Below are 24,674 nucleotides of genomic sequence, written 5' to 3' on the forward strand. Positions count from 1 at the left end.
AGCTGTTTGAAGCATTGAGCCTTTGAGCTTTGGGAGAAGTTAAAACATTCTGCTCATAAGACAGTAAGAAGGCGTCAGAAAACCAGGCTCTGGACTTCTGTTGACTTGTCAGTAAAATGGCCCTGGTGTGACCGAGGTCACGTAGCCAGCAAGTGTCGCCGGGGGGACCTGGAACCACAGCTCCTACCTCCACTCCGGCTCCCACTCCAGCTCAGGAGAGCGCACGCGCACAGCGCCCGGCCGCCCACCTTCAGGCTCTGGGCGGGACCTCCGGGCGGCGTGGGCGGGACCGGACTCTCTGGCCCACCCCTCCGTGTCCCCGCTGCTCTCCAGTGAACGCCGACGTCGTGACGTCGCGTTCCGTAGGGCTCTTACCCGGCTTTGGTGGGTCACGTGAGCTACTTTTCGCGCGAAACCTGGTTGTTGCTGGAGTGGCTGAGAGGATCGTGGTACTGCGATGGCGGTGAGCGCGCTGGCGCGGGGCAGGCGGGATGGTGCGGGCGCCGGGGACATGGGTGCGGAGGCTGCGCGCTTCCCGTACTCTAGCCCCGGCCCGGGTCGGCGCTCTGGGTGAGGTGGGGAACCAAGCTCTGGGGCGCAGCTGCTTTCTCGCTTGCACCCCGCGTGACGCTAGGCCACCTGGCGACTCGTCTGCCCACCACTGACCTGGGGCCCTGAGCTCCCTAAGCCGCGCCCAACCCGCTCAACCCCTGTCCTTTATTCACCGCACTCGTGCTTATTGGGCGCCATCTGTATGTCTGGCGCTGAGCGTACAACAGACAGGCCCCCATCTCACTGCACTTCTTAAAACTTTTCTTTTTCAACTTCCCAGTGATCCTTGTTCTGAACGCTACACTGACTTTCGTATTACCTTCTTGTCCCTTTGTCTTGTGCAGTGTCTGTTCCACATCTGAGTTCCAGACCTCTTGTTTTGGTGGCTCTTCTATGCCATCTCTATCACAATACCTTGCACACTGTGTGTGCTGAAATAGCTCTAATGCTTAAGGGGGAGATAGTAGACAATAAACAGGTAAATAGGGAAATGACATAACCTCAGTGGTTTTTCATGGAGAAAGCACGGTGATGTGGGTGACCCGCTATTTGAGCTGGCTCCTATTTGTTTGGAAGCCACTGGCTCGGATTGCCCAGCAGAGAGCATTCCAGCTGAGAGAACAGCAAGGGCAAAGATCTGGAGGCTGGAAGGGGATTGGTGTGTTGGAGGACAAGAGTCACAGGTGGAGAGAGAGGAGGGAAGAACCCTGATGGTAAAAAGGAAGCTGTATCATGCGTCACCAGCTTCCTAGGTTTCTGACAGCGGCACCTTCTCTTGCAGGAATCATCGGAGTCCTTCACCATGGCATCCAGCCCGGCCCAGCGTCGGCGAGGCAATGATCCTATCACCTCCAGCCCTGGCCGAAGCTCCCGGCGTACTGATGCCCTGACCTCCAGCCCTGGCCGTGACCTTCCACCCTTTGAGGATGAGTCTGAGGGGCTCCTAGGCACAGAGGGGCCCCTGGAGGAAGAAGAGGATGGAGAGGAGCTCATTGGAGATGGCATGGAAAGGTAATTTCATTCAAGGCCCTGGACTCAGCAGACACTTTTGCAGAGAGCCCATTGTGTGTCTGGTGGCCTGGCTTTGGGAGCTGGGAGCAGATGAATCTGATGGCATTCTTGCCTTTGAGCACAGGTTGATCCAGGGTTCTGGGGAGACAGGTTTACAGAGCCATGACATAGGTTTCTTTAACTTACTGTATGTAACTTGGAAAGACTAGACTCTAAGGTCTGGATAAGCCCAACTCCATAAGCACCCCAGGTGATGCAGAGGTCTCTAATCTGGAGGACTGCAACTCAAAAAGACAGGAAGCAGGAAGTCCAGTGTTTCTTGGTAACTTTTCAAAGGAAAGGTGCATGGGGGAGGAGGGATCAGATAAATAAAGTTTTAGAGTCAATCCGCACTCGTAATGTGCACCATGCCCTTTGTTAGGAATGGTCTTGTTTATTAGTAAACATGTGTTGGCCGGGCATGGTGGCTCACATCTGTAATCCGAGCACTTTGGGAGGCCAAGGTCAGCGGATCACCTGAGGTCAGGAGTTTGAAACCAGCCTGGTCAACATGGTGAAACCCCCATCTCTACTAAAAATACAAAAAATTAGCCAGGCATGGTGGTGCATGCCTGTAGTCCCAGCTATTCAGGAGGCTGAGGCAGGAGACTCGCTTGAACCCAGGAGGCGTAGGTTGCAGTGAGCCAAAATCACACCACTGCACTCTAGCTTGGGCGACAAGAGTGAAACTCAGTCTCAAAAATAAATAAGTAAATAAATAAATAAATAAATAGGCTATCAAGACAATGCTAGGAGAGTGGAGTAAGCTCTGCGCATGAGCAAGGCTAGATTTCTACTCCTGCCTTACTCTGCGTTTCCAGCTGGGATCTGGTAGATACGTCAGTAGCGGAGTTGTGTGAATGCCCAGGAGCCTCGTGGAGATGCTCCTTTTGTGCCTTTCCAGCCTTAGCGTGTGTGAGAGTACTGTGCAGGGCGTCCTGCCATCCCTGGGATGTCAGACAGCTGAGGGGCTTTCAAGGGCACTCCAGACTGGATGGATCTTTGCTGTTACCAGTACCACCCCCAACGATGAGACTGCACATGCTGTAGACTGTAGAAGGAATGAGGAGTCTTTGGATAAATCCGCCCTGGACTTGGGGTCAGGGCATGGGGCCTGGACGGCTTCCCCATTCTGCCTGGTGGAGTTGTTCAGGCCGGATGCCCCTCCTCTGCTGTGTCCTCTCCCTGTCTTGACCCTTTCTCTTTGCTTCTCTTTTCCTTCAGAGAGTGAGAGGCCCTTGGCAGGGGGCTTCTGGGTAGAGGTATCTGAGGGATAGCTGAGCCCAATTACATTTGTTTTTGTGGTTTTTCAAAAAATTTTTTATTGGGCTGTAGTTTTTTAGAGTTTACCCCTTGCAAAAATACAATTCAATGCAAATTCAGTGTAAATTTTCTGAATTATGCAGCCTTCACCACAATCCAGTGTAAGAACAGAGCCATTGTCCCATTGATGTCCCTCCTGCCTGCTTATAGTTCATTCTCAATTCTTACCCAACCCACGGGCAACTGAGAATCCACTTACTGTCTCTAGATTTTCCAATCTGGTCATTTCATATAAATTGAGTCATATTATATATGCCCTTTTGTGATGGGCTTTTTTCACTTAGTGTGGTTTTAAGGTCTTTCTGTGTTGTTGCATGTGCAGCACTCCATTCCTTTTTGTGGCTGAATCATATTTCTTTGTATGGAGATAACACATCCATTCATCAGTTGATGGACGTTGGGTTCCTGAAGCCTTTTGGCAATTATGAATAATGTTGCTATGAACATTCATTACAGGTGTTTTTTTTGTTTCGTGTGTGTGGTTTTTTTTTTTTGTTTTTTTTTTTTTGAGTTTTGCTCTGTCGCCTAGGATGGAGTGTACTGCCACAATCTCAGCTCACTGCAACCTCCGCCTTGCAGGTTCAAGCAATTCTCCTGCCTCAGCCTCCCGAGTAGCTGGGATCACAGGCATTTGCCACCACACCCGGCTAATTTTTGTATTTTTAATAGAGACGTGGTTTTGGTTTTGCCATGTTGGCCAGGCTGGTCTTGAACTCCTGACCTCAGGTGATCCACCTGCTTCAGCCTCCCAAAGTGCTTGGATTACAGGTGTGAGCCACCGCACCCGGCCCATTACAGGTTTTTATGTGAACGGGTCTTTAATTCTGTTGGCTATGTAGGAGTGAGATTGTTGGTCTTGTGTTGAATCTTTTGAGGAACTGCCGGATTGTTTTCAAAAGCAGCTGCACCATTTTGCGTTCCCACCAGCAACACACAAGGGTTCCACTCTTCCATGTTCTTGCCAACACTGGTCTTTTTAATTCTGGCCATCCCTGCACGTGTGAAGTGGCATCTCATCCCTGATGGCTAATGATGTTGAACATCTCTTCGTACGTTTGATTGCTATATGTGTATCTTCTTCAGAGAAATCCTGGACCCACTTTTTAATTGGGTTGCTTGGCTTTTTGAGTTGTAAGAGGTTTTTTACTTATTCTGAATATAAGTTCTCTATCAGACATATAATTTGCAGTTATTTTCTCCTCATTCTGGCTTGTCTTTTTCATGTTTTTAATGTTTTCTTTTGAGGTGCAAAAGTTTTGAAATTGGATGTCCAGTTTACCTTTTTTTTTTTTTTCTTTGTATGAACCAATTAGAAGTTTGCTGAGGGCATTTTGTGTGACTTGAGATCCAAGGAGAATTGGACCGATACCTTTTCCCTGAGTACACGGAAGAAATCAGACCCGGTCAACTCTGATATCTGCCTGTCTGGGTTCTGCTTGGGGCATTAACAGCATAAAAAGATGTGTTCTGACAGTAGTTTGACAACATTTATTGCAGAAAAATAGTAGCAGTTTCTCTTATCACCATTTAACTTGAAAAAAGGAGAATTCAAGGGGATTGTCTTGGGACGTTGGTATGGCATGGGAGAAGGAGCTCTGGGCTTGGACTGTATTTTGACACCCAGGTCTGCAGAGTGACCGTAGGCAAAAATCACATCTTCTCCTCAACTACCCATTTCCTCATCTTTCAGATGGAATGACAGTATCTCCCTCTCAGGAAAGAGAGCACTGCAAGGAAGTGCTTTGCACTCATTGGGTGCCTTATTAAGGCATTATTTCTCTTCAGTATCTGAAGGAAGATAATGTGGAAAATGTGTGTCTGATGATCTTGGAGTAACTCAAAGGGTTGAGACAGTGGGTGGCCATTTCAGAGGGCTGGTTTGGCTGACTGCGTAGAAGCCAGGACATCAGGTTGTTGAAGGCAGCATAGTCAGAGATGGGGAAAGTACAGGGAGAATTCCAGCCCTCACAGGGAGTTGGATTAGCTCTCTGAAGCTTTTTGGTCTAATGTTTTGTGGTTCCTTGAATTCTTTTATCTTGGTGCATAGAAGCTCTCTGGAGATCTACCTCCCCTTTTGTAATTGTGGTAAAATACACATAACAAAATGTACCTTTTTTTTTTTTTTTTTATTGAGACAGAGTCTCACTCTTGTTGCCAGGCTGGAGTGCAGTGGCGCGATCTCGGCTCACTGCAAGCCTCCGACTCCCTGGTTCAAGTGATTCTCCTGCCTCAGCCTCCCAAGTAGCTGGGACTACAGGCGCCCACCACTGCGCCTGGCTAATTTTTGTATTTTTAGTAGAGACGGGGTTTCACCATGTTGACCAGGATGGTCTCGATCTTCTGATCTTGTGAGCCACCCACCTCGGCCTCCCAAAGTTATAGGCATGAGCCACTGCGCCTGGCCCGAAATTTACCATCTTAACCATTTTTGTTTTTTTTTTTTTGTTTTTTGAGATAGAGTTTCACTCTTGTTGCCCAGGCTGGAGTGCAGTGATGCTATCTCGGCTCACTGCAACCTCTGCCTCCCGGGTTCAGAGTGCTAGGATTACAGGCATGAGCCACTGCGCCCGGCCATTTTGTTTGTTTGTTTGTTTGTTTTCTGAAACAGGGTCTTCCTCTGTCACCCAGGCTGGAATGCAGTGGCACGAACATGGCTCACTGCAGCCTCAAACTCCTGCGCTCAAGCAATCCTCCCACCTCAGCTTCCTGAGTAGCTAGGACTATAGGCATGTGCCACCAGGCCTGGGTTATTTTCTTTTTTCTTTTCTTTTTTTTTTGAAATGGAGTCTCGCTGTGTCGCCACCAGGCTGGAGTGCAGTGGTACAATCTCAGCTCACTGCAACCTCTGTCTCCCGGGTTCAAGTGATTCTCCTGCCTCAACCTCTCGAGTAGCTGGGACTATAGGCGCGTGCCACTACACCCAGCTAATTTTTGTATTTTTAGTAGAGATGGGGTTTCGCCGTGTTTGCCAGATGATCTCGATCTCCTGACCTCATGATCCACCCGCCTCGATTTCCCAAAGTGCTGGGATTACAGTTGTGAGCAACCACGCCTGGCCGGGGTCTCACTATGTTAAGGCTGTTCTTGAACTCCTGGGCTCAAGTGATCCTCCTGCCTTGGCCTCCCAAAGTGCTGGGATTATAGGCATGAGCCACGGCGCCCAGCCATCTTAACCATTTTTATGTGTATGATTCAGTGGCATCAGGTACATTCATATTGTTGTGCAGCCACACCGCCATCCATCCACAAAACTCTTTGCAGTTTGAAAACTGAAACTCGGTCTCAGTTAAACACTAACTCCCCATTCTTCCCAGTCCCTAGCAACCATCATTTTACTTTCTGTTTCTATGAATTTGACTGCTCAATGAGTGGAACCATACAGGATTTGTCCTTTTGTGCCTGGCTTCTTTCAGAATCATGTCCTCAAGGTTCATCCATGTGCCAGCACATGGCAGAGTTTCCTTCTATTTTAAGGCTGCATCGTCCATCATATGGACAGATTGTGTTTTGTTCATTCATTGGAGATCTTTTCTGAGCCTTCTGTGTTTCTGACCTGGAGGTGCTGAACCTACCCACATTGGGGCTCCTGAACCTTACTGAACAGGCCTAGTTCCTGGATGGGGTTTGGTGCTTCGGGTTTTTCTTTTCGGCAGTAACCACATCTGTTTTGGGGCTCCCTCAGGGACTACCGTGCCATCCCAGAGCTGGACGCCTATGAGGCAGAGGGACTGGCTCTGGATGATGAGGACGTAGAGGAGCTGACGGCCAGTCAGAGGGAGGCAGCAGAGCGGGCCATGCGGCAGCGTGACCGGGAGGCTGGCCGGGGCCTGGGCCGCATGCGCCGTGGGCTCCTGTACGGTAGGTCCAGGTGTCTGCCTGCCCGAGGGGCTGGGAAGCTGGGAAGGAGTCCGGGAGGGGAGCAGAGGTGCTGGAGATGACTGCAGTAGCAGGTGTCTCTTGCCTCCCCAGACAGCGATGAGGAGGAGGAGGAGCGCCCTGCCCGCAAGCGCCGCCAGGTGGAGCGGGCCACAGAGGACGGCGAGGAGGATGAGGAGATGATCGAGAGCATCGAGAACCTGGAGGACCTCAAGGGCCACTCTGTGCGCGAGTGGGTAAGCATGGCGGGCCCCCGGCTGGAGATCCACCACCGCTTCAAGAACTTCCTGCGCACCCACGTGGACAGCCATGGCCACAATGTCTTCAAGGAGCGCATCAGCGACATGTGCAAAGGTGTGGCTTTCCTCCGCTCCCGCCTCAGCCCCTGTAGCGCCTCCATAAAACCTCCCACAGAAAGTTGTCACAACCCAGTGAACATGTGAAGCACAGGGCATGCGACTGAGAGGTCTGTCAGAGAAACCAAAAGTATCGAGTTTTGCACCAGGGCTCTCCTGCTGGCTATGCAGTGACCACATCTGGGCCACCAAAGCATTTTTTTGACAAGCTTGTAAATGGACAAATTTTATATAAAAATCTGGATTACTACTTTGATATTTGTAATAGGAATTGTCTTTTTTTCTTTTTTGAGACGGAGTTTCGTTCTTGTTTTTGTTTCCCAAGCTAGAGTGCAATGGCGCAGTCTCAGGCTCACCGCAACCTCCACCTCCAGGGTTCAAGTGGTTCTCATGCCTCAGCCTCCAAAGTAGCTGGTATTACAGGCATGCACCACCACACCTGGCTAATTTTGTATTTAGTAGAGACGGGGTTTCTCCATTTTGGTCAGACTGGTTTCGAACTCCCGATCTCAGATGATTTGCCCACCTTGGCCTCCCAGAGTGCTGGGATTACAGGTGTGAGCCACCGTCCCTGGCCAGGAATTGACTTTTAAAAGGGACGTGTAGATCTTGATTCCTGCAATTCTTTCCCCTGCTTTTTGTCCTGTGTTTGACAGTTTATTCATAGGTTTTCTTCTAGGCTCTTGTAAGGCATTTTGTGTTTATAGCTCTGTAGGCACTCTGCTCGTGTTTAATTTAACCCCCCAGCAACTTTGTACACTATGTGACAGGCCCATTTTACGGAGTGGGGGGTTGAAGCTCGGACTATGTCACAGCTGAAGTGTGGTAGACCTAGAAGTGAAAGCTGGACTTTCTAGGTCAAAGTCAGTGGTCAGGGTGGGTAGGCCTCACTTCTCACACAGACATTGTTGCCCTCCAGCCCGGTTCTCATGCTTCGTTAACTCTCTTCCCACCATGCCCCCCACTAGAGAATCGTGAGAGCCTGGTGGTGAACTATGAGGACCTCGCAGCAAGGGAGCACGTGCTGGCCTACTTCCTGCCCGAGGCGCCGGCGGAGCTGCTGCAGATCTTTGATGAGGCTGCCCTGGAGGTGGTACTAGCCATGTACCCCAAGTACGACCGTATCACCAACCACATCCATGTCCGCATCTCCCACCTGCCTCTGGTGGAGGAGCTGCGCTCGCTGAGGTGAGCTGAGGGCAGGTGAGGATGGCAGGTCTGAGCTCAGTGCTGGGTAACTCGGCCGTGATTCCAGAGAGCGCTTGTGGTGTGGGCGGGGCAGGGTGCAGCCAGCAGCAACCTCATCGAAGGTGAGTTGTGGTTGCACAGCAGTGTGATGGGAGGGATCTTCCCAGGCTGGGGGCTGAGCCCAGTTTCCAGGACAGTGTGTTGGGACACCCTCATCTGCAGTCTGGCCTCACCCTAGCTCACGGCTTCTGATGCTCCCTCTGCCTCTGCAGGCAACTGCATCTGAACCAGCTGATCCGCACCAGTGGGGTGGTGACCAGCTGCACTGGCGTCCTGCCCCAGCTAAGCATGGTCAAGTACAACTGCAACAAGTGCAATTTCGTCCTGGGGCCTTTCTGCCAGTCCCAGAACCAGGAGGTGAAACCAGGCTCCTGTCCCGAGTGCCAGTCGGCCGGCCCCTTTGAAGTCAACATGGAAGAGGTGAGAGAGGCCACAGGGCCTGCTGCTAGCTCTCCTTAGGGGTGCCCAGTATGCAGGACCTTACTGGCCTCTCAGGCTGTGGAAGACCAGTGTGGGCAGCCTCAAGAAGCAAGATAGAATTGTTTGTTGGCCACACCCTGGGGTGGACCCAATCTCTCTGGCCAGTGAGCTTAGTTTGGCCCACACGGTGTTTTTAGGAATTCAAGTCAGTATTTAAGTGGGGCGATTTTGTTTAAACCATACAAGTTTATGGCTCCTCTTGAAACATGGGAAGATCTGGCAAACATGGGAAGAAGCAAACAGGTCCTGCTTCTTGCCAAGTTGGTCCTTCAGAATGTGTGCTTACCAGTCTCCAGGGGGCCATCATTTGCGTGGGGCGGCTGCAGTCCCATCGGGACTTCCCCTCGGCTTGTTTCGGGGACCTGCCTGGCTCATGTGGGGCCCCTGGACCATACCAACCTCCTGCACCATATTCAGGAGATGCTGCCAAAGCCTCTGGCCTTAAAGTCTTAGACACATTACATGTACCTTTGTACTTGAGCTTCCCTGTCTGTAAATGGGCTTGTTGCAGTCCCTGTGGTGGTGCCCAGGCCCCCTGACTGCCTTGCTGCTGTGGCTGTTGGCTGTCCTCTTCTCACTGCTCTGCAGTTCTGAGAACTGTCCCAGCTGGAGCCGCCTTGCCAGAAAATGCCTCAGAGGTCCCACCTGTGGCCATCTACAGCCAAAAGCTGACCCCTGCCTCAGGTGGGGCAGCTGCAGGCCAGATGCCTGCTGAGCCATGTCTTTGCTCACTCTTCCCATGACCTGTCTGTCTCCCTCAGGCCTTGCTTCTAGGGACTTGAGATAGTACCTGGTAGAGGGTTAACAGTTACAGCTATCATTCATGGAGTACTTATCAGTGCCAGGTGGTGGGTGGTTTATTACCTGGTCCTTTTTCACAGCTCATGAGGCAGGAACTGTTACTGGCCCCACTTTTCCAAGTGTTTAGAGAACTGGCTGAGGTCACCCAGCCAGAATGTGGATCAGAGGTCCACAGCTCAGGCATCTTGATCCAGAGCATGTGCTTTTAACTGCAGTGCGTGTTGTGAGATAATGGACACAAAATGACATGGCACAGTGCTAGCCTATGATACTTGACAGTGACAGCCAAAACTTCCTGTAACTTACATTTATTAGATGCTGGATTAGGTTGATGTATGTTTGACTTGCTTTAATTCTCATTGTGAGGTTGCAGAGAAGGCACAGAGAGAGGAAGTCACTTGCCCAAGATCACACAGCTTAGACACAGAACCAAGGGAGCCTGGTTCCAGCATTGGTACTCAAGACAGCTCAGCTGTACATCCTAGAGCAGGTGCTGAGTCTGGCAGTCAGAAGGCATCCCAGAGGGATGGTGGCAGGAGTGGGTACTGTCCACTGATGTGCTAAGTAGCCATGAACTCATTCCTTGCTGTCTTTGGCTCTCCATTTGCCACTCAGGAGTCAGAATCCTGCCTGTTGTCCCACCTGGTGGGGGGTCAAGGTTGGGTGACATAGTAAGTCAGTGCTTTGAGGCCTTCTCTGTGTCCCTCACAGACCATCTATCAGAACTACCAGCGTATCCGAATCCAGGAGAGTCCAGGCAAAGTGGCGGCTGGCCGGCTGCCCCGCTCCAAGGACGCCATTCTCCTTGCGGATCTGGTAGACAGCTGCAAGCCAGGAGACGAGATAGTAAGTGGCCAGGGGCAGGCTGGGAGGGAGCCAAGTTGCAGAGGGAATTGGCACTGGGCTGGTGGAGGTGTCTATGGTTGCAGGGGCACTCAGGCTAGGATCTGTTTTTGCATGGCTGAGGCAAAGAACTTTATCTCCTCTGGTGGATGGGTTGTTGGAATGGTGGGTTTAGGAGGGCTTTTACTGAGTTACTCATCTTGATGTCTGTAGTGTGGAGCACTTGCAAATAGGAGAAATTGGAGGAAGGCAGCACGGAGGTGGGCCCCCACTCTGCCTGTGGCCCCTCGGTTAGGCTCTGACTTCTTGGCCCCTCCCTTTCCCCAGGAACTGACTGGCATCTATCACAACAACTATGATGGCTCCCTCAACACTGCCAATGGCTTCCCCGTCTTTGCCACTGTCATCCTGGCCAACCACGTGGCCAAGAAGGACAACAAGGTCGCTGTAGGGGAACTGACCGATGAAGACGTGAAGATGATCACTAGCCTCTCCAAGGATCAGCAGATCGGGGAGAAGGCAGGTGGAAGGCAGGGGCTGCTAGGATGCTGTGAGAGGACATGGAGGTTTGCTGGGGGTGTGGCAGGGATCTAGGGCTCACTGCTCAAACCTTGCCTTATTCTCCTGGAGCTCAGTTAAGCTTGTCTGGAAGGGAGGCCCCGTGCTCCAGGGGAAGAGGTGAACTCGCATTGGGAATGCGTGAACCTGGTTCTGGCTCCACCATGGGCCAGCGAGGTAGTGGGATAACTTGGATGACCTCTCTGAGCCTCTGTGGTGGGGAGGAGTCCCCTGCTGAGGATAGGGTTGCGACGAGAAGAGCTCTTCCTTCAGCAGATCATTTCGAGCTGTGGTTTGAAATTGGAACAGAGGCAGGGCAATAGGATAATTTGTGTCATGAGGGATTCCTAGGGATCCAGCTGTGGCCAATGGGAATTTTTTCAGAAAAACAACACAGAATGGTGGTGGTGTTTTGTTTTGTTTTGTTTTTAAATAGAGATGGGGGTCTCACTATGTTGCCCAGGCTGGTTTCAAACTCCTGGCTTGTCTCACACTCCTGGCTCAAAATCCTCCCACCTTGGCCTCCCAAAGTGCTGGGCTTACAGGTGTGAGCCCTTGTGCCCAGGCGGTTGGGCAGTTGGTTTTTAATGTAGACATTCTTACTGAAGGATGAGGAGATGGGGATTTATGTTGCAGAAATATGGATTACTTAAACAGAACGTCAAATTTTTGTTGATAAAAGTCCTTTGCTGTTTCTCCCACAGTACCTCCATCCTGCCCCCAGAGCACTGCGTGTTCTCAAGCTCACTGCTCTCCCCTTTCTCTTGCTTCCTTCCTCACTTTCTCAGTCAGCTTCCTTTTTTGTTTTTGAGATGGAGTCTCTCTGTCACCCAGGCTGGAGTGCAGTGGCGCAATCTTAGCTCACTGCACTCCTGGGTTCAAGTGATTCTCGTGCCTCAGCCTCCCGAGTAGCTGAGATTACAGGCACGCATCACCGCACCTGAGTAATTTTTGTATTTTTAGTAGAGACATCATCATGTTGGCCAGGCTGGTCTCGAACTCCTGACCTCAGGTGACCCACTTGCCTCAGCCTCCCAAAGTTCTGGAATTACAGGCACGAGCCACCATGCCCGGCCTTCAAGTCAACTTGAAGTTCAGTTTTTAATGCAGAGCAGTTTAGTTTGCCCTTTAGCCTCCACTCTTCTGCTGCCCTCTGGCAACATAAAATTCAGATCCCATTTGGCTTCTTCAGCGAACTGGATGATTTCCTTCTGACGTATGTTAAACCCCCCAGGGACAGGAGCCATCGCTGGCTTAATCATCTCTGTCCCCAGAGCCTGGCTGCAGGAGGCCCTGAGTAACTCTGAAGGAATGGATGGTGGGGTAAGGAGAGCTGCGTCCAGGCTGCAGGCCAGCTGATAGGTTGTTTTGGTTTTCTCTCTCCATCCACCTTTCCCTGAAGCCTGTGGAGCCCCCTTTCTTGGTTCCTTTGTGGCATGGCTATGGTTGCCCCTTCCTTTTCCTCCTCACTCATCACATTTACCCATGTCTGCCTGCCACTTAATATTCCTACACATGCATGGTTTGTTCTGTTCCTTTCTTTACTCCTTGAGGCGTGTTCTGCAAGTGGGCAGGGTAGTTTTGTGTCTCGGTTCCTTTTCTCAAGTGTATTGTGTGTCTTTGCATCTACTGTGAGAAGCTGCTGCAGGCTAGATGCAAACCCAGTAGGGGCAAAGCATCCAGCATGTGTGGGCTTATACATTACTGTCATTGTTCAGGAAAGCTCCAGAAATGCATCCCTGGCATGGGTTGGTATTGATGCCATTCCTTCCCAGCTCTTGGCCATCTAACCTAGTCTGTGAAAATTGGGTTCCCATAGGAGAGGTGGGTGTTTCTCAGCCTCAGGAGGACAGGAGCTTCAGTTCAGCCAACACACATTCATTCCTGGAAGACCTGCTAGGGCCAAGTTCTGGGGATACAATGGTGAGTAAGTCAGATATGACGTTTGTCTCAGAGCTCATATTTTACTAGGGTTCCCAATAATAGGAAATAGACAAGATCTTTTCACGTAGTTTTACATGCGAGCAAGACAGTCACACAGGCAAAGAAAGCCAGGACCTCCTAGCCTTCTACCCTGCAGAGGCTCATGAGTGCTACCACGGTGGACACCTTTGCAGAATTTCATCCAGATATTTGAGCCAATTTCTTCAGGCTTGAAGAAGAAGCCAATTTCTTCAGGCTTGGGTGGACTTGGCCCTGCTGGGGTCTTGCAGTCCCTAAGCAGCTGGGCCACCTGTGTCCCACATGCTTATCTGTGTCTGTGCCTACCACGCCAAAGGAGCTGCATGCTTCAGGAACACCCTTCTGGCACCTTCTCTTTGCCGTGATCTTCAACCACTAATCTCCCACTCTGTTGATTGAAGAGGTGAGAGACCCATAGGTGAGCGTGTGGTGGGCATGGCATGCCTGGGCACTAATATGGCATCTGCCCGGGCCATCCCCATGTGCCTGTGGAGCCCCAGGTTCCAGAACGACTTGTTCCCCAAATGGAGGCAGCCCTGCCCCACTCCCGTGTCTTGATGCCTGCTATTTGTGTCTACATTGAGCACCTTCCTCCCTTATTTGTCCCCAGCTGACTTCTGTCTTCTGCAGATTCCACCTCTAGCAGGAAGCCTTGCAGACTTCTGCAACTGACTTTTCGTATTTGTTTTTATTTTGAGTTAGTTATCCTTGAGGGATCAGGAGACTTCACATAGAAATCCGGGTGCTTTTTGAAAATCCAAGATCTGTGGGTGCTGGCTCTGTGTTCCTCTCTGGTAGTGCTGACGGAGCCGAGGCATAGCTGCCCTTGCAGGTGGGACCTGTGTCCCCAGGTTTACTTTGTCTCCTACTCTGTCAGTTTCACAGCCCTGCCTGCCTTCCGTGGGCCCTGGACACTGATCGAGTGAAGTATTAAAGAGATCAGGGTCATGCCTAACACTTAGATTTTAAAGAACTAACAGAAGCAGCATGCAGTCTGAAGCCAGATTTTTTAGGTTTGAATTTTGGCCTAATCCTTAGGATGGTCAGATGAGTCACCCTTATCTATAGAAATGAGAGGATGAGAGTAAACACTCATAGAGATGTTATAAAGATTGAATAAATTAGTGCATATAAAGTACTTGGCTGTTGGCGAGTGCTCAGTATCTGGCTGTTATTGCACATGGCTACAAGAGTTAAACTATTTGTACAAAAACTGGATGGAAGAGCCTGTGACAGGCGTGCAGAAAGCATAAGCAGCCAGTAAGTAGGAAAAAAATAGCTTGGAGTCTGGTGCTTTAGGTATTTTACATAACGTTATCTCAGGCTCATGGTACCCATGCAGGTGGGTGCTTTCTCTCCATTTGCTGGGTGGCACTCACAGTACCCACTCAGTTGGGCACTCTATCCCTGTTTGCTGGGTGTGGAGACTGAGGAATGCTAAGAAGCAGCACAGCTAGAGCCATGAGGAGCATGAGCTTTGGATTCAGATGCATCTGGGGTCGAGTCTTGCCTCTCCTCTAGGAGAAAATGTTTTGACCTGAGCCTTGGTTTCCTCTGTAGAATGGAGAGAAACAAGGTTATTATGAGAATTACATGAGGTAATTCATGGGAAGCACTGTTATTCCCTGGCAGGTCTGGGATTTGATTCTGCCCCACTTTCCAGCCATTAAATTAGCCTGTTACTCTCTCCTGGAGTAACTGGGTCAGCAGTGGAAGGCACAGCAGGCAGTGTAGGCATTCGCACATTTGCGCTCCTTGCCCTCCAGTCCCATGGGGAAGTCCCCCTGGATGTAGTGGTTGCTTTACAGGAGGGGGATTGAGTTGGGCAATCTGCCCTGCATAGCAAGCAGGAAAGGTCTTGGCCCTGGAGAGAGACATTACCTCATCCTGCAAGGTTGCTCGCTACAAAAACTACACAGGGAAATGAGCTGGGTTAAGAGGAGTCAAGGACTGGCAGTCTTGGCACATCCAACACGAGGTGTTTTGGGGCGTGAGAGATCCGTGGAGGTTTGCCCAGCATCTGCAGCACAAAGTAAGGGTTTCATAAGGGAGTCATTATACTTACTGAAGACTTAGTATCTGCTTGGCATTGTCTAGGTAATTTCTAGATAGCAGTGGTCCTATGAGATAGGTTTCATCTGTGCCCGTTTTACTGATGAATAAACTGAGGCACGAGAGGTTAGATAAGTTGGCCACAGTCACATAGCAAGTGGCAGAGTCAGCAGCCTGGCTTGAGTCCATGCTCCCAGTGACTGTATTGTGCCAACAGTTGGTGAGTTTATTTGGTTATTGTGAGTTCCATGGGCACTCTGTGGCATAAGGCCTGGCCCACATTTTAAAACACTGTACAGAAAATTTCAAACAGGTATGTGGAATGGTGTAATGAACTTTGACTATTTGTCTTAGTCCATTTTCTGCTGCTACAACAGAATACCATAGACTGGGTAATTTATAATGAACAGAAATTTATTGGCTTATGGTTCTAGAGGCTGGGAAGTCCAAAATTGAGGGCTGGCATCTGGCAAGGGCCTTCTTGCCGTGTCATCCCATGGCAAAAAGGTGAGAGTTAAAGAGACAGAGTGAGAGCCTGGAGGGGGCCAGACTCATCCTTAAGGACCTACTCCCTGGATAGCAGTGCTTTTATTTTCCATTCATAAGAACAGATCCTTCATGGCCTGTTCACCCCTTAAAGGTCCCACCTTTTAATACTGGTAAATGGGGGATTAAGATGCCAACACATGCTTTCTGGGGGGTACATTCAAACCGTAGCACTCTACCCAGCTTCCACAGCTGTCACAGTCACAGCCAATCGTGTTTTCTTAATGCACCACCCATTCACCCTTAGTATATTTCAAGGCAAATTTCAGGCATGCTGTTTTTTTCTGTAACTACATCAGTATGTATATGAAAAAGAAAAAGCTCTTTTTGAATAAAGCTAACCACACTACCATTATCTCACTTTAAGAGATAATTAACAATTCCTTAATATCCAGTATTCTGTTGGTGTTCACATTTTCCTGATTATCTTACCCCTTCCCCCTGTTTTTTGCAGCTTCTTGGAGTCATTATCCAAATAAGGTCTATAAATTGTGATTGGTTGATGTCTCTTAAGTCTCAGAATCGTTAGATCTTTTCTCCATCTCTTTTTTTCCTTGTAATTTTTTGTGAAAGAAACTGGGTCATTTGTCCTGTTGAGCCTTGCAGTGGAGATGTTACTAATTATGTCCCCGTTAGACACATGCCTCTGGCACCTGTGTTTTCTGTAATTTGGCAGTCAGGCACTGAAGCCTAGTCAGATAAATGGCTGCTTATTTTCTTTGACTTACTAGTTTTAAAAATAATGAATTGGTTCCCAGGTGACCTGGGTATCATAACAGACGAATAGGCCCACCGGGTGTTGAGGTTTCCACGCTGCAGGTGTCATCCCTACGATGCTCAAGTGTCCCTTTTTTGCCAGCGTGAACCTATTCATGTTGGCTCCTGAGTTCTGTTGACATGACCTTGGTTGTCTTTGAGTGCTTTTTTGCTTTCTGGTAGAAGATAATGCAGGCTTCTTTTGTACATTTCCTGCCCCAGACCTGGTATCGGACATTTCTCCAAGAAGCCCTGTGGGAAGTGTTACTTTCTTTCAGAGGGAGATAGTAGTTAGAGTTACCTCTAAAGCTGCATGAATTTGGTTGTGCAGGCAGGACACAGGATGGGGGTGTCTCCCCTCCACCTTCAGGGCTGGTTTTCCTGCCTTGGTGCCCTCTCCCCAGGGGAGGGCCAGTGCTTTCTGAGCTCCTTTGTCCTGTAAAGAGGGAAGGATGTGGGTGTGGCCAGTGCAGGGGGGTATGAAGGATGAAAGTCATCAAAACACGGCTGTGCTGCAGGTAGAGTTGGAAGCAGTCTCCTACAAGCAAGAAATGTCTTTGATGTCTCTGATTCTGTCTTTAAAATTCATGAAGATTTTGCTCTCTCCCTGTCTCTTTCTTTCTCTCACACACACACTGAAATAGAGAGAAACGTTCCAGTGACTCACCAGTTAGAATTACACATCTCCCAGATGTGCCACATTTAATGCATTGATGAGGCAGGCACTTGCATGAACTGTCGCATTTGTACCCACCCTTCTGTGAGTTGGGTGTTGCCATCTCTCTTTCCAATGTGAGGAAACTGAGGCTTGGGGTAGGCCAGTGCCATGACAGACCTGGTTCTCGTCTCATTTCTGCTCTTGGTCTGTGATCTTGGGAAAGGCCTTTCTGAAATATGTCAAGATTAGGGGTTCAGATTAAGGTTTTTCTAATCTCCAAAGTTCTGTGATTCTTGGGAAGAGCAAACTAATGAAAAGCTTTAGAGTCAGGCACGGCTTGATACCAGGGCCTGATGCAGTTGCAGCAGTTGTGGAAGTGGGTATCTTTGAGCTGGGGATGTCCTGGTTCCCTGATGCCAGAGCATGTGGGTGACCTACTCTGTGAGTATCTGTTCCCATTCCTGTCGTTCTCCCTCCCTTTCTCAGATCTTTGCCAGCATTGCTCCTTCCATCTATGGTCATGAAGACATCAAGAGAGGCCTGGCTCTGGCCCTGTTTGGAGGGGAGCCCAAAAACCCAGGTGAGCACCCACCTTTCCTCTGCAGAGGTGTTAGCAGCTTTCTCTTTGAGGTGCCAGCATTCAAAGAATGAATGACAGTGTTTTTAAAGCCTGGGTGCTGGGGAAAAGAATGCATTAAAAAATGGTCTGGCTGGGTGTGACTTGTTCTTCAAGGGAGAGGGTGGCCCTGAGTTGGGCATTCTGGGTGTTGGGCTGTTGGTCAGGGAGCCGGTGTCTGCCTGCTTTTGTGATTTAAGCAAATGAGTCTTTGCTTCTCTTCTATTTAAAAAATACTTTGTCTTTTAAAAAGCTGTTTTAAGTACAAAAATACTGTTGACACATGGGTATGTATTTATATTACACTTTTATAGAACACTAAAAGTCACAGGTGAGGCTGATCTCCCCATTGACCTCCCCTTCTCATCCTAGCCTCTCCCTTTGTAGCCATTTACAATTACACAGCAAACACAGGGTTTCATGACTACACGCATTTATGTGTACAACCGCAGCATCCCCGTGTGTGCCCAGTGCTGTGCCTGTGCGAAGCGCACCCCGCCAAGCTCTCCCGCTCAATGCCACACTGCGGCATCTTTTCTTGTTAGTGCATACAGAGCAAGTGCATTCTTTTAAATGACTGTATCGTGTCACCAGATAATGCAGTTTATTTAGCTCTCCCTTTGGAGAACACCTAGATTGTTTCTGGTATTTCACATTCGCCAAGGACATCTCATGCATCCCTCCTCTGCACCCATGTGTGTGTTCCTGGGAGTGCCCAGAGTAGGACTGCATGGCATAGGGATTGTATCCCTTTCGAGAGAGACTGTGCCTTACCATTCATAACAAGTAGGCTGCTTTTTCTTCCCGTGCCAATACCGCTCTTGCAAGCATGGTTAACGTCCCTAAAACCCGCTGGACTTTCTGTAAAAAGTGTGGCAAACACCAACCCCGCAAAGTGACACAGTACAAGAAGGGCAAGGATTCTCTGTATGCCCAGTGAAAGCGGCGCTATGACAGGAAGCAGAGTGGCTATGGTGGGCAAACTAAGCCGATTTTCCGGAAAAAGGCTAAAACTACAAAGAAGATTGTGCTAAGGCTTGAGTGCGTTGAGCCCAACTGCAGATCTAAGAGAATGCTGGCTATTAAAAGATGCAAGCATTTTGAACTGGGAGGAGATAAGAAGAGAAAGTGCCAAGTGATCCAGTTCTAAGTGTCATCTTTTATTATGAAGACAATAAAATCTTGAGTTTATGTTCAGTTCAAAAAAAAAAAAAAAAAAACAAGTAGGCTGAGGAATTGGTAGAGGATGCAACTGTGCCCTTCTCCTCTCACTTCCCACTCTCCCCCTCCCCCGCTTCCACTCATTCCCTCCAGGTGGCAAACACAAGGTACGTGGCGATATCAACGTGCTCTTGTGTGGAGACCCTGGCACAGCAAAGTCGCAGTTTCTCAAGTATATTGAGAAAGTGTCCAGCCGAGCCATCTTTACCACCGGCCAGGGGGCGTCGGCTGTGGGCCTCACAGCGTATGTCCAGCGGCACCCTGTCAGCAGGGAGTGGACCTTGGAGGCTGGGGCCCTGGTTCTGGCTGACCGAGGAGTGTGTCTCATTGATGAATTTGACAAGGTGGGTCCCTGGGTCATGGAGGCTGATGGGACTCGGGGTGTGTATGTGGGCTTGGGCCTTAGCGAGGGGAATGGTGTTAATGGGATGCTTTGGGACCTCGTTGGAGACTTAGTGGTAGGAGCATGAACCATGCTAAGGGCCGGCCATTTTAATCTTGCAGATGAACGACCAGGACAGAACCAGCATCCATGAGGCCATGGAGCAACAGAGCATCTCCATCTCGAAGGCTGGCATCGTCACCTCCCTGCAGGCTCGCTGTACCGTCATTGCTGCCGCCAACCCCATAGGTGCAGCAGGCACCCTGACTGCTGGGGCTGGGGTGGGACACAGGAAGGTCCCGCCTGCTTGAATCGGGAGCCCACTGGGTCCCTAGGAGCTGATCTGAGGAAGTCATTGGGCAGCAGAGGGTTCCCCTCTTCTGCATATCCTGCCAGAGTGGGGAACAGTGAAAGTGGGACCTGGGACACCTGGGTTTCCTGTCGAATCGTGTTCCTGGATCCACCTTGGATGTTCTCAGAAGGCATGGGAGGAGAGCCCAGCGCCCCACTAGCCGGGATGGAGTTGGCTGTTGGTCTCAGCAGCGAATGCTTGAAGAACCCAGGCTCTGTCACCCACTGTGTTCTTGGCTTTTCCTTCCGGGGAAGCAGTTATGCTGTCTAAACTAGGCTATTTTGGGCATTGCTTGGGGTAAGCTCTTTGCTGTCTCAGACAGCAGGTGCTAAGTACCCACCCATGTCTTCCTCTTCCACTGCCCTTATCCCCTTCTGCCATCAAAGTGGCCTGGGGTCGCTGAGACGGGAGGATAGGGGAATCCACCCTGATAGAGATGCTCCCCTGTGTTTTAGGAGGGCGCTACGACCCCTCGCTGACCTTCTCTGAGAACGTGGACCTCACAGAGCCCATCATCTCACGCTTCGACATCCTGTGTGTGGTGAGGGACACTGTGGACCCAGTCCAGGTACAGCTCACATGTGCCCAGTTTCCTTGCACTGTGGTTTGGGGACCTCAGGTGAGGCTTGGTGTCATACAGTGTGCCCAGCACAGGGGATGGGCGCTGCAGGGGCCGTAACCTATTTTCCAGGCCTGTTCCCTCAGTCTCTTCTCATGTCCAGAAGTCACCCTGATTTCTCTTTCCTTCACAGCACCCCCAACCCCCACCCGGAATAACCCACAATATCCACCAAATCCTATTGTCCCAACTCCTGAACCTGCCCACCTCCCTCGCTTCTGCCTCTGACCTGAGGCACTACCATCATCTGAATTGGCCTCCTGGCACCCACGTAGACTGTCTTCCAGTTGAAGACATAAATCAGATCAGCCCCATCCTTAACAACTGCTTGAGGCTTTCTGCTGTCACCAGAATAGAATCCATGGTTCTCCCCTCCGGCCTGCACCCACCATCTCTGCAGCTACCTCCTCCTCGCTCCCTTCTCTCACCTGCACCTGCCCTTCTGTCTGTCAAAAGGGCCGAGCCTTGGGGCTCTCTTATGCTCCTTGCTCCTGGCACATGCGCTCCCACACTGTCACGTGACTTGCATCTCATTGTCATCTCAGTTCCCTGTCCTTCAGGGATGAGCTTTGCCGGGCACCCTTAGCTAGAGGCATCTCCTTGGTCCCTTGATCCCATCACTCTATTTTTCTTCTGAGCATACTTTCCATAATCAATTTTTAAGACTATTTGTTTCCTGTCTCCTTGTGGAGGTGGGCCCTGTGGGGACTCTGTCCCATTGTCTGGTTTGCCCCCCACACCCAGAACTGCCCCACACATGGTCAGTGTAGTCAGTCTTGTTGAAAGAGCGTCACCCTTGTAGGGCATACACGCAGCTCTTCTCCAGCCACTGACCTCCCCAAGGTCGCGCCTACCCACAGTCAGACCTACCCTCTCATGGCTTGTCTTAGGATGAGATGCTGGCCCGCTTCGTGGTGGGCAGCCACGTCAGACACCACCCCAGCAACAAGGAGGACGAGGGGCTGGCCAACGGCAGCGCCACCGAGCCCGCCATGCCCAATACATATGGTGTGGAGCCCTTGCCCCAGGAGGTCCTGAAGAAGTACATCATCTATGCCAAGGAGAGGGTCCACCCAAAGCTCAACCAGATGGACCAGGACAAGGTGGCCAAGATGTACAGTGACCTGAGGAAAGAATCTATGGTGAGAGCCCAGGCAGAGCCAGGAGGTGCAGTGCAGAGAAGGAAGTGCAGTGTGAGCCTTCTGACTGATGCAGCAGGGGTGGCGGCCAGTCAGGCCAAAAGGTGCCAGAGCAGGGAGGCATTAAAAAAAAAATGAAGGTGCCAGGCATGGTGGTTCATGCCTGTAAATCCCAGCATTTTGGGAGGCTGAGGAGTGAGGATCATGATGTCAGGAGTTCGAGACCAGCCTGACCAACATGGTGAAACCCAAAACTTAGCCGGGCGTGGTGGCACACGCCTGTAATCCCAGCTACTCAGGAGGCTGAGGCAGGAGAATCACTTGAACCTGGGAGGCAGAGGTGGCAGTGAGCTGAGATCGCACCTCTGCACTCCAGCCTGGGTGACAGAGTGAGACCCTATCTCAAAAACAAAAAAACGAAGGTTGGGTACAGTGATTCATGCCTCTAATCCCAGCACTTTGGGAGGCCAAGGCAGGAAGATTGCTTGAGGTGAGTTCAAGACCAGGCTTGGCAACATAGTGAGGCCCTTTCTCTACAAAAAATGTTTTAAAACTTAGCTGGGCCTGGTGGTTTGTGCCTATAGTCCCAGCTACTCAGGAGGCTAAGGAAGAAGGATCTACTTGAGCCCAGGAGTTCAAGCTACAGTGGGCTATGATGGCACCACTGCACTCTAGCCTTGGTGACAGAGTGAGACCCTGTTTCAAATAAAAATAAAAACAAAAAGTAATAGGTATTAATATATACCTTAACCATTTTGTTTTAGATGAAATTTAAATGTGCATTCATTTGTCTCGGTATAGGGCCGGGGCCTTAATTGTTGACGTGCTTATTAAGTTCCATATTGACTTTGTGTAAGTTTCACGCAAACGAACAAAAGTTCTTTGGCTCATTCATAGTGGATCGGAAACTTAAAGGCAGCTTGCAAGCCATGGGAATGCCGAGTTCTTGTAGATTGCTGCCTCAGCCACACCCAATCAACACAGCGGCTTTTTAAATTTCGGATCATTAACTTTACCAAGTTTTTTCAGATCATTCAATTTAGTTTTCCTGCAAACAACTACTTTTTTTTGCACTTACATTGCACAGGATTATTCGATATTTAGTGTGTGACAATAACCAATACAGCTGGCCACAAATATAACAGCCTCTGAGATGTATAGAAGTCAGCTGGTGGGAGCAGAACTGTGCAGGTGTGATGGTGACAGGCCGTAAGCATGCAGCATCCACTGGCATCCTCCAGTTTCAAGGAGGGATAGGAAGTGTCCATTCACTGGGCAGCGCAGTCAAGCATTCTGCATTTCTGCTGTGGCGCTGTCAGATGGGTCTTCTTGGCTCTGGGTGCTAAGAGCGCCGATGCTTTATTTTCCTTGCCTCTCTTTCCTGCCCGTAAAAGACCTGACGTGCTTCTCTCCAGGCAACAGGCAGCATCCCCATTACGGTGCGGCACATCGAGTCCATGATCCGCATGGCGGAGGCCCACGCACGCATCCATCTCCGGGACTATGTGATCGAAGACGATGTCAACATGGCCATCCGCGTGATGCTGGAGAGCTTCATAGACACGCAGAAGTTCAGTGTCATGCGCAGTATGCGTAAGGTAGGTGTGTTCCGAGGTAGAGGCCTGACGGGCAAGCTCAGAGAAGGAGGCCACACGTGGGTATCCAAGGCTCTGGCCTGGACGTGCACCCAGCAGTGGCAGCCTGTCTGACCTGGGTGCTAGCACATCGGGTAAAGAAAGGGAGTGTGGCAGGCATAGTGGGAGTGGGTGTTTGACTGAGGCTTTTTTCCTGCAGACTTTTGCCCGCTACCTTTCATTCCGGCGTGACAACAATGAGCTGTTGCTCTTCATACTGAAGCAGTTAGTGGCAGAGCAGGTGACGTATCAGCGCAACCGCTTTGGGGCCCAGCAGGACACTATTGAGGTTCCTGAGAAGGACTTGGTGGATAAGGTATGGGCCCAGAAAGGAGGTGAGGGTTGGGGTTTGCTGCCTTGGGAGCTGCCAGTCCCCTGACGGGGGCTCCGTCTTACTGGGTCAATGAAGTGGGTGAGCCATTTATTGAATGCTTACAGTCTGTTGAGTCCAGTTCTGTGCCTGTAGTCTGACAGCAGGGGAATGAGGTGAGTCTTGTTACTGCCTTCCTGTTGTACAGAGGTGGAGATAGATACAGGGCAGCCAAGTAACTTGTCTCAGTTTACACGCGCAGCTTGCACAGCAGAGATTTGAAGCCCCTTAATCGACCTCTCCACTCCTGGATATTTTCCTCCCATAAATGGAGGTGATGGTGTCTGAAAGTGCATTGTAACTCGGGTGCTCTGGAAACAGCCTGTTCTCACACCACTGATGGCTCACTGGACACTTCCTCCTTGCAGGCTCGTCAGATCAACATCCACAACCTCTCTGCATTTTATGACAGTGAGCTCTTCAGGATGAACAAGTTCAGCCATGACCTGAAAAGGAAAATGATCCTGCAGCAGTTCTGAGGTCCTGCGCCATCCACAAAGATTCACTGGGATTCTGGTTTGAGGCAGTCAGACTGAGTGATCAGTGCCCTCTGTGCTTTATGGGCACAAAACCAGAGCACTCGATGAACTTGGGGTGCTAGGGTCAGGGCTTGTAGCAGGATGTCTGGCTGCACCTGGCATGACTGTTTGTTTCTCCAAGCCTGCTTTGTGCTTCTCACCTTCTGGGTGGGATTCCTTGCCAGTGTGTCTTACTTGGTTGCTGAACATCTTGCCACCTCCGAGTGCTTTGTCTCCACTCAGTACCTTGGATCAGAGCTGTGAGTTCAGGATGCCTGCGCGTGGTTTAGGTGTTAGCCTCCTTATGTGGATGTCAGGAGAGCTGCTGCCCTCTTGGTGTGAGTTTCGTATTCAGGCTGCTGCTGCAACCTTTGGCCAGAGAGCTGGTTGAAGATGTTTAATCCTGCAGGTTTCTGTGTCCCTGTGGTGGAAGAGGGCACAACAGTGCCAGCGCAGCAGCCTGGGCTCCTCAGTCGCAGGGATGGGATGTGAGTCATATGGATTATCCACTCATTACCAGCTGCCATTGCTGCCTGTTTCCCCACTCTCTTACTCGTGCATTCAGTTTGGTTTCTGTAGTTTTAATTTTTAATAAAGTTGAATAAAATATAAACGCTGGTATCTGTTGGCTTCCATTCTGCTTTAATAAGTAACGTGGACTTCCTCTGAAGGCCCTTTCCACCTTCTCCCTTTAGAGTTCTATAGGAGATAGGTTGGGTTTAAAAAGCTGTTTTGTTTGTGGATGTAGAGAAAGCAAAAATG

General features: G+C 50.2%; 1 protein-coding gene and 1 pseudogene across 1 annotated transcript; both read left to right on the forward strand.

Annotated features, from left to right (window-relative positions):
- The first annotated feature begins 214 nt into the window (after positions 1-214).
- On the forward strand, positions 215-24,525 carry MCM2 (minichromosome maintenance complex component 2). The gene is made up of 16 exons (XM_010356662.2): positions 215-463; positions 1,334-1,563; positions 6,608-6,783; positions 6,895-7,155; positions 8,126-8,345; positions 8,618-8,825; positions 10,398-10,532; positions 10,857-11,048; positions 17,548-17,641; positions 18,992-19,242; positions 19,403-19,529; positions 20,088-20,200; positions 21,142-21,393; positions 22,806-22,988; positions 23,185-23,340; positions 23,763-24,525. Exons 1-16 carry the CDS (start codon positions 458-460, stop codon positions 23,871-23,873), a joined length of 2,715 nt encoding a protein of 904 aa, XP_010354964.1. The 5' UTR covers positions 215-457; the 3' UTR covers positions 23,874-24,525.
- Positions 18,507-18,874, forward strand: LOC115900780 (annotated as a pseudogene).
- Positions 24,526-24,674: the final 149 nt, after the last annotated feature.

This window comes from Rhinopithecus roxellana, chromosome 1 (assembly GCF_007565055.1).
Source record: "Rhinopithecus roxellana isolate Shanxi Qingling chromosome 1, ASM756505v1, whole genome shotgun sequence".
Lineage (NCBI taxonomy): Eukaryota > Metazoa > Chordata > Mammalia > Primates > Cercopithecidae > Rhinopithecus > Rhinopithecus roxellana.

What these genes read in the sequence shown, in the direction of transcription:
- MCM2 (XM_010356662.2), top strand. An exon ending in GCGCCGTGGGCTCCTGTACG is followed by an intron (nt 6,784 to 6,894) that starts GTAGGTCCAGGT and finishes TTGCCTCCCCAG; the next exon opens with ACAGCGATGAGGAGGAGGAG. An exon ending in ATCAGCAGATCGGGGAGAAG is followed by an intron (nt 11,049 to 17,547) that starts GCAGGTGGAAGG and finishes TCCCTTTCTCAG; the next exon opens with ATCTTTGCCAGCATTGCTCC.